General features: G+C 36.8%; 1 protein-coding gene across 2 annotated transcripts; it reads right to left on the bottom strand.

Annotated features, from left to right (window-relative positions):
• Window positions 1-2,551: 2,551 nt before the first annotated feature.
• Window positions 2,552-6,159, bottom strand: LOC110869792 (G-type lectin S-receptor-like serine/threonine-protein kinase At4g27290). 2 transcript variants are annotated; one of them, XM_035976542.1, is made up of 7 exons: window positions 4,801-6,159; window positions 4,461-4,622; window positions 4,229-4,377; window positions 3,927-4,137; window positions 3,407-3,644; window positions 3,159-3,312; window positions 2,552-3,085 (listed from the first exon to the last, which is right to left on the bottom strand). In XM_035976542.1, exons 1-7 carry the CDS (start codon window positions 6,095-6,097, stop codon window positions 2,792-2,794), a joined length of 2,505 nt encoding a protein of 834 aa, XP_035832435.1. In that variant the 5' UTR covers window positions 6,098-6,159; the 3' UTR covers window positions 2,552-2,791. The 2 variants fall into 2 exon arrangements, with proteins under 2 accessions (XP_035832435.1, XP_035832434.1); XM_035976541.1 differs by having other exon boundaries at window positions 4,229-4,380.
• Between the last annotated feature and the right edge of the window lie 3,577 nt (window positions 6,160-9,736).

Consider the following 9,736-nt stretch of genomic DNA (forward strand, 5'->3'; position numbering starts at 1 on the left):
TGCCATCTTCCCAGTGATAAAAACGTGATAACAGTTCATGACCCCTGTCATGAAAGTGCTCCTCAAATTCCTTAGAAACAACAATAGGAGAAGACCAGTTGGTTGCTGTGAAAGCTGTAGAAGTGGCAGGCTGAGCTTGAGTGGATGCAGGTGTAGATTGAGGTGCAGGCTAAGGTGCAGATTGAGCTGGGTTCACTTGTGAACTGGAGCAGGAAAGTAACCAGACTGGCCAATGTAGGTGCCAAGATTTGAGGGAAACAGAATAGTAGAAAGTGCATTTGTAGGGTTCGTCACTGAAGAGGGAAACATTTGAAATGAGCCAACTCCTTGTTGAGAGACCAGTGTAGTGTTTGTTAACACACCTGCATTGTTGTAGCTTGCAGTGTGGTTGTAGAGCCTTTGCTTATCATCCATCTCATAGGATTTAAGCACTGATATCAATTCTGCAAGAGTCATTCTGGTCAAATCCCTGGTTCTCTTAATAAGGGTGACATTTGTATCCCAGCTTCTTGGAAGAGCATTGAGCAATTTCTTGTTGATGACAGAGTTTTGCAGCACGATGTCATGTGTTTTTATATCACTAGTCAAGGCGACAAACCTTTAAATCTGATTTTCTAGTGTTTCTCCTGGATAGTGATTAAACAGATTAAACTTTGTGTGAGCATCTCCTGTTTGCTTTCCTTCATCTCCTCGTTTCCTTCATACATAGCTAGGTGTGATTCCCATAATTCCTTGGCAGAAACAGCATCCCAAACTCCAACATCAATTTCTAGTGCCAGTGGAGAGTGCAGCATTGCAAGAGCTTTGCCATCAATGTCGGGTTTCTCACGATCTTCTTTAGGGTATTGCGATTCAGGCTTAGGTGCAGTAGTTCCTTGAGCTTCGTTCACCACGTAGGTGATCACTGTTGGTCCGTTGTAGATGGACCTCCAAGCTTTTGGATCTTTGATTCTCATATACTGAATAAATCTGAATTTCCATTCCAAAAAGATCCCCCCCAATATCAGCCTGGGAATCCTTTTGTTGGTTCCAATTATCTTATCTAGATCCTGATTAATAGCAGCCTTTTCAGTCAATCCCTATTGGTTAGTTTGATCCATTTCTGAAAAGCAATTAAACATGTAAGTAATAGACAATTTAAAGATTAAAACAATTTATTAATGGCCTTTTCAGTCAATCCTAAGCTTCGAAGAAGAAGTATATGTTGAGCAACCGCCTGGTTTTGAAGATTCGATTCATCCTAACAGAGTTTGGCTTCTAAACAAGGCACTGTATGGTCTTCATCAAGCTCCAAGGGCTTGGTATGACACGTTGTCTTCCTATCTGTTGCAGAGTGGTTTTCGACGTGGGTTGATCGACTGTACTCTCTTCATCAAAGAAAGGAATGAGGATTTGTTACTGGTCCAAGTGTATGTTGATGATATCATTTTCGATTCTACAAATGATGAAATGTGCAAGGAATTCGAGAGGGTGATGCAACAGAAGTTCGAGATGAGCGCTATGGGTGAAATGACTTTCTTTTTAGGTTTGCATGTTCATCAGTCTCAAAAAGGGATTTTCATTCATCAGACCAAGTACCAAGTACGTTGGGGATATCTTGAAACGATTTCAGATGGAAGATTCGAAGCCTTCGGGGACTCCTCTGGCTCAAAATCATGGGATTACTCCTGGCGGAACGGGTGAACATGTGGAACCATCTCTCTATCGTGCTGTGATCGGATCTCTCATGTATCTTACCGCTCCAAGGTCCGACATTTTGTATCTAACATGTCTTCTTGCTCATTATCAGTTAAATCCAAAATTTTCTCATATGATGGCTGTAAAAAGGATTTTTCATTATCTGAAGGGTTGCCCAGTCTTTGGTATCCTACGGTTGATAACTTTGATTTGATAGCATTTAGTGATTCTGATCATGGTGGCTGCAAGATCGATGCAAAGTCAACATGTTTGTATAAAAGAATGTTAACTCTTTTATAAAAGTGTAATGATATTTAAATTGTTGATCTTTTCAAATAGAAAATTTCAAATTAAGGTCAATAACATAATCTACTAAAAGATGAATTTTTGTTTGTCTAACCTACCTATAATATCTGGATTTCGTTCATATTAAACTTTTATTCTTTGTAATTCGCTTTTGTATAAATTTCAGACTTTGACCCAAACTTTAGACATTGACCCAGACTTCACCTAACCCTTTGAAAATTCAAAAAACATCAATTCCTGAGTCATATCAGTACTTTGCTTTTAAAATTGTGGCTTTGAAAGTCGAATTATATAACATTAGATTCATACATGCCGAACCGAACCGAACCGAATAGAACCTGTGGCGTGTTCTTTTTGCAGCTTGATTGGTTAGTCAAACAGGAAGAATCAGCTAAATTGGATATCTAGGAACAATTATTTTTAGGAGATGAAGTTCATTTATTTTTGTTTATTTTGATATCAAATAGGAATGTTAAAATAAATTGGATTGAAGGGTCATGTGATTCGAGAATAGATTGTAATCCTTTTGTTCCCTTGCCCCTAGCTGGAATCAAACGGGTTCATCAAATTCTTAAGTCAAGGCAATTGATAAGTAGAGTGCAGTCCAAAACATATTACAGTGTTCATAATGAATGCACATGCAAAGACAGCCTGAAACATGATTTGACAGATCTCCAACCAAAGTACAGTTTACAATACAACTTGAAAATGCAAGTCCCTTGATTCTATGGAGGTTGCTGTTAGGATATATTTCTAACTGAAATCATTTTCTCATTGGCCTAAAAGTTATGTCTTCCATGTCACCTCATCATCTGCCATCAACTTGGCTTAGCGTCACCCCATTAATTGATGATGGGCAAACTGAAACCAAATCACTTACACTTTCTTGAACGAAGAAAGCAGGTTTTTTGGGCGGAGGCAGTGATCCTTCACCAGATAACATGGCAACCACAACCGCTGTGGTAGGTCTATCTTCCACTTGTTGTTGCACACATAATAAACCAATGTGTATTGATCGTAACACTTCATGTGTAGACCATGATTCACCTAATGATGCATCAACTAGTTCAATAGACTTTCCTTCTCTGTAAAGTCTCCAAGCCTAAATCAATCAAGTAACCAACACCAATTAGTTCAATTTATGATCAATGAGTGATCATATTCAACACACTTACATGTCCAAGAAGGTTATCCTCACAGTGGTCTTCATGAGCGAAAACCCTATTTTTCTTTCCGCTCACTGTTTCCAACACCAAAACGCCATAGCTAAAAATATCCGATTTCACTGAGAACAGACCTTTTCCTGCATACTCTGGAGATATGTAGCCCCTGAGTAGAAGATTATAAGACCATGCAAATGATCAATAGAAACAGTCAAATGTAACATGTATATAGGAATGATAGAAAGTTCATGGATTCTTACAAAGTTCCCACCACTTTCTTTGTTTTTGCTTCACTCTCCTTTCCTTCCAACATTCTAGCCAAACCAAAATCTGATATTTTTGGATTCATCTCATGATCGAGCAAAATGTTGCTTGCTTTTAAATCCCTATGCACAACTCTAAGTCGGGAATCTTGATGAAGATAAAGAAGACCTCGAGCAATCCCCTGAATAATGTGGAAACGTTGTGGCCAATCAAGTAATGACTTCCTTAAATCATCTGATGGACATGCAAGAAATTACTTTACACATATCAAATAAGAGTGAATTATATTGGTTATATGTGTGTGTGTGTGAGTGCTAGAAAATAAGAAGTAAATTTTCAGTGAGAAGTGTACAAATTAAGCTATATCATTAATCAAGACAAATCAGTTACTAAGATAGAGGCAGTGGCAACTTCATAATTAATTGAGGAAAAAACGGAAAACCCACTATAAATTATTTCATAAATCAACCATTTTACTCTCTAATCTAGTTCTATGGATATAAAAGAGAACACAACCAAATATAAACCAGTCCAGGCTTTTGTTAGGCATGTATTCATAAACCAGCAATGTCTCCTCTCCTTTAATGCAGTATCCTAAGAGTTTCACAAGATTCCTATGCTGAAGTTTGGCTATGCATATAACTTCATTCTCAAATTCATCTAGCCCTTGTTTCGATGACTTTGAAAGCCTCTTCACAGCAATCTCCTGTCCTTCTTCTAGCACACCCTGGACTTAATATTATTAGACATATAGTTTTTTCACCCACTAGAGGGGGGGGGGGGGGGGGGGTTGTTGATGCTACCCAATATGCCATTACCTTGTACACCGGACCAAACCCACCTTGTCCAAGTATGTTTTCAATAGAAAACTTATTGGTTGCCCTTGAAATTGTCGATAACCTAAACACTGTGAGCTCTATATTTCCTTTCTTGTTGCTACTGTTGTGTTCTGTCTCAAGGACCTTCACTGCTGGTCATATAAATCAAAAACTTGAGCCAAATAATTTATTTCCAAAATCTGAAAATATTAATTTGATCAATTTCACTTGCCTTCGCGTTCTACGTCTGGTCTCCTCTTTCTCTTACTCAAAGTGCAGAGTACTAATATCACAGCCAACCCTGCTGCCGTTGAGATTGTGATTATAACAATTACTCGTTTCTTTCTTGGAAATCTCGAACGAAATCGACCATTAACTGGTGTTGACGAATTAACTGTAACAATTTACAATGTCAAATTGAGAGAATGGCATTGTATGAGTACAGGAATTATAAATAAATTGCATGTCTTAGCTACAAAAATATATATCTAAAAACAAGACCACTAGACTTTAATAAAACTTGAATAACAAAAATAACATGAAGGGATTATTTCTGTAATTAAGTAGTTTACCCAATAATTCGGAGGCTGCCAGTCTAACATAAAGATCTTGCCCATTTTGTGAGTATACTCGTAGGTCAATCAAATCTCCAAACCATAACAAGCATCCAGCTGCACCTTCAGTCATGTTTGGATTTGCGTAGGCAGTGCATGAGCAGTTACTCTTGCAAGCTACCTCACATTCATGCAGGCTCATGTGACTATCATACATAGCATTCTGAGTGTCTGGTAATTTCAGGCTTGAGAACTTTTGAAATCCCTCTTCTACCGAACAATCTAAAGATCTAGTTCGTCTACAACCACTACTCCAGTTATCTTGTGGCATTTCTTGTGGGTTCTTTGGCTCAAACCCTTTGAAGCACCCACAGATATTATAAGTGTCAGTACTACAGATTCCATATGGGCCACAAACCCCGTAACCATCGCATTTATCTGAGGGAAAAGAGAGATCCTGCGTCCATTTCCCTGTTTTCCTATTTAGATGCCAGACCTCATGCTTCCCACCAGGAGTTATTATTGACTTTATCAGCAAAAAGGTGCTCTTAAAACTAAAGACAAAATACATCTCATCTTCATTGAGAATAATATCATACTTTGCTATATAAGAGGGATTAGGCTTATAGTTTGGGCGGCCAGCCCACGTTATGCCATTAATCGGCGCAATCCTTGATTGAATAACAGAGTTTTTCCTAATATATTGTTGCTGATATTTACCCTTAACCATAGAAAACCTTAGTGTATACACACCTGGGGAAGGATCATCTGCGCTCCTCCATGATGTCAAGTACATCTCTCGCCGTGTTTTGAAATTCTTCCCCATCTTCATTCCTGGTAAGTAAGTATCTCCAGGGTAATCAAAACTTTGCCAGATGAGATGGTTTTTGTTGGTTTGATTTTCATTCATAATTACAAGATTGCCCGTATCTAAGAGTTGTGCTATGGGATTGACACTTGTACCAGTTGTAGAGGAGTTGGATGACCAGATGGTGATACCGCTACCATTGACAAGAGACAGGGTCCCTTGGCTGTCCAATTTGACTATGCCTGAGGTATCGATAAGTGGAGTTTCTCGGTTAGCAACCCATACAACCACACAAGGTGTTGTGTTCTTATACCATATCCCCAGGTATCGGTTTCGGGAACTGCCTGGGCTAAAGAAGCCTAGCTCGAATGTTGCGTCCCCTGAAATAATGGTCTCACCATCTGATAAGTTTTTATTCACAGCTATGATGTTTGATGATGAATTAGAAGATGTTAGCATGAGAAAGAAGAAGGTAATTGAAAGGAGTGATATTGTGGTGTTATTCATATCAATGAATTAGAAGTTTTTAGAAATTCTTAATTTCTGCCAAATTGATTGCTTTTTTACGGATTAATATAAGGCTTTGTTTTATTGTCTGGTTTTAGATCATTCTCGCAGGAAAGAAACATCCTTCATTATTACAACCAATCATTCTTTCTTTAAGTGACTTTGAATTATGGTCCTTAATAACCCCATTATCAGGACCACGACAATATTTAAACTACTAAATTTCACCCGGGTGACGCCATGGGAAAATGTATTCTAAAAAAATTATTTAGAGCAAATAATAGATTTAGTTCAGGGCACCTCGATGTAACCAAAAGATAAAAAGCCAAAATAATAAAATTGTAACATGCATAAAAGGATATGTATGTGTCATATAACGATTCAAAACTATAAAAACAAATAAGAATACCAATTTCAATAATATTGATACCTTCTAGCGGTATCGGTACACTTCCTCATATTGGAGCGTATTTATTAATTTATTTTTAAGTTAACAAACACAAGTGATTTGTTATTAAAAAAATATAAAGGAGGTAAAAATGTATATTATTTTAAGGGTGAGGATCAAATAGAAAATATATTTTGGCTAAAAATAATAGAAAGCAATAGGATTATGACATGTGACAAAATTTAAAATAAAGAGAAAGGGTATTTTAGTCAACTGTATCCAATCTTCTTCCTTATTCTCCCCAGGAACTTCAAAACCCACCATCTTCAACCTTTTCTTCACTTTCTATCTCAATAATCACTACATTATAGTGCGATTTTCGTCACCAATCAATGATTCAAACCCAATCAACGTGTTAACTTTTTTGAAGAAACTTATTTTAACTTCATACAATATCTCATTTTTTCCCATAATTTTGAAGCGAATCACTCGATCCGTTTGATTCGATCGTTGATAAGTGTTTCTATCATTCAAATTTTGTCAATCATTGAAGAAATCGGCTTCGATCCATGTAAGAAATTATTGAATTGCATTTTTACGATCTGGGTTTTTGAATTGAGTCATTGCGTTTTACGATCTTGGCGGGGGTCCGGGGGCAGCGCCCTTCGGAGCAGGGTCCAAGTGGCGGCAGCCCCTGGCGGGGTCCAAAGGGCAGAGTAAATTTAATTTCGTAAATTGCCTCATTTCGTAGACAGTTTTTGATCTCCTGGTTCAGACAATTCATAGACAAAACATACCCTGGTTCAATGCATTTTAGAGAGAACAGTTTCTTTTGTGTTTTTAGGCCATTGCGTTTTAGAAATAAGACATTTTTATGTGTTTTCTGGTCATTGCGTTTTAGAAAAAAAACACATTTTTGAAGTGTTTTTAGTCATTGCGTTTTAGATAAAACACATTTTTATGTGTTTTCAGTCCATTGCATTTTAGAGAGAACAGTTTCTTTTGTGTTTTCAAACCAATGCGTTTTAGAAAAATACATTTTTGAAGTATTTTTAGTCCATTGCGTTTTAGGTAAAACACAATTTTATGTGTTTTCAGTCCATTACGTTTTAGAAAATAGACATTTTTAAGTGTTTTCTGGTCATTGAGTTTTAAAAATAAGACATTTCTTTGTGTTTTTTGTGCATTGCGTTTTCGGTAAAACACATTTTTGAAGTGTTTTCAGTCCATTGCGTTTTAGAAAGTATAGTTTCTTTTGTGTTTTTAGGCTATTGCGTTTCAGAAATAAGACATTTCTTTGTGTTTTCTGGCCAACACATGTTAAAAATAAGATATTTCTTTGTGTTTTTTTGTACATTGCGTTTTAGAAAAAAGTAATTTTTTACTTTTTTTTTCCATTGCATTTTATGCAACTGGGTTTTCTTCCATTAAGTTTTACGCAACTGGATTTTCGAAAAAAAAAATTTCGAAAATATAGCAATAGTATACTCGTTTTAAAGATAAAAAAAACGCTCGTTTTTTTTTGGTGCAATTTTTATAAAAAAAAAAAGTAATGTCGTATGAAAAAGTTATTAACGTTTAAAAAATGTGGGGAATTTGAGGAGATAGAAACTATTGTTCTTGATTGACTACAATGCCCTTACACAAACTCGCGCGCCTCTTTCTTCTCTTCAATTTCACCCATTTAATCTTAGCCCTTAATTAATGATAAGGTTACTATTATTAAGTTTCCGAATCCTTAGAACAGTTTATAAGTTATTCCAAAACGTCTTATATTAAAAATTACTAAGTCCTATTAATTCCTCATCTCCTACAATCTAATTTGTTTGTTTACCCTCTTCACACATTCGTTTCCCTTGAGTGCCTACCGTGAAACCAAGAAAAACAACAAAAAGAAACACGGCTGAGTCAAAAATTGCTCGATAACGAAAAGAATATTAATAACTATGGTGAAGGAGTGAAGTCAATAAACGGTAAATGGCATGGGTGAGATTACAATTACAAGGGATAGTGAAACCAATGCAATTAGAATGAATACAACTTGTAAGAAACAAATATATAGACAAATGCATTATACACACAAACTATATTAAAACAAACTAGTTTTCATGTACATATCTCACAGACAATGCAAATTATAATATTTTCAGAATTTTGTAACATTTAAAGTGAATTTCGGAAAATTTAAAACAAACCACTAGGGGAAAGTTTATACACTTGGCACTCAATATGTTTGTCATGTTGTTTATATTCTCTTCATCAAAGTTCATTCAACTAGGACGAGAGAGGTCTTTGTAAAACACACGTCGCACACACACACTCACCCTCTCGGTTCTCCCTCTCCCTCACTGATTCCGGCAGCCGGTCCGACGACGACGACGGTGGCCGGTGAAGGTCCGGGTTGAGGGTGATCCCCGCCTCGTAAGGGGGGTCCACCACATTTTGCATTAATAACTTACTTCATTATCTTTCAATATTCCGACCTAGTGGGATTGTATCCTTGCTGACTCAAACCACTAGGTTGAGGGTAACGTCACCTCCAAAAGAGGGGCCTACTACTATAACTGAGATAATCTCTTAAAATGACTAAAGTGCGGAAATCATCAAAAGGGTACATGAAAGATAAGTTGGATCCAAGTGATTCTTTCTTGTCTATCATTTTTATTTTATTTTATTTTTATTTTCTGTTTTTCTATTTTTATTAGTTTAAAAATCTTTTCTAAAAGTTTGGTTCGATTAGATGTTAACGATAAGCCGGTACTAAAAGGACTTGTGTTCTTGGACGACCTCGGTATCTTGAAAGCGTGTGTGTAGAGTGATAGTAGAATATCGTGTTTCATAAATTTAAAACTTGAAATCGGCGAGTAAAAAGAACTAAAATATAACTAAAAATATAGACACCCGCACGCACGTTAGAGACCTTATGACTCACAGGAGGTACCTCCGGTATTGGTTGCACCACTCCTGGTACACTCGAGATCATGTTTCTTAACTTATTTAGTTCTCTTGCCATCTTCGGAACTGCAATCTGTATTAAATCGTTAGTATTTAATGAATCATTATTGGTAAGGTTACCGGTGTTAGGATCCGAGGACGAGTATCCTGAAGTAGCTACTGAATCTTTGCTCGATGTGATCCTGATAGAATGAGTAGGACCAACGGGTGTTGATCGTGTTGATAGGTAAAAAGTCTCCTTGGTAAACTCCAGAGGATCCTGGCATGCAGAAATTCAGAGTTCTGGCTTGTAGAGG

The sequence above is a fragment of the Helianthus annuus genome, chromosome 8 (assembly GCF_002127325.2).
Source record: "Helianthus annuus cultivar XRQ/B chromosome 8, HanXRQr2.0-SUNRISE, whole genome shotgun sequence".
NCBI lineage: Eukaryota > Viridiplantae > Streptophyta > Magnoliopsida > Asterales > Asteraceae > Helianthus > Helianthus annuus.

Excerpts from the sequence above, each read along its gene's own strand:
- LOC110869792 (XM_035976541.1), bottom strand. The coding sequence starts at position 6,097 with ATGAATAACACCACAATATCACTCCTTTCAATTACCTTCTTCTTTCTC. Across the intron at positions 4,138-4,228 it reads GGTTTGGTCCGGTGTACAAG|GGTGTGCTAGAAGAAGGACA; the intron begins GTAATGGCATAT and ends TATTAAGTCCAG. Across the intron at positions 3,645-3,926 it reads CCTGGACTGGTTTATATTTG|ATGATTTAAGGAAGTCATTA; the intron begins GTTGTGTTCTCT and ends CATGTCCATCAG.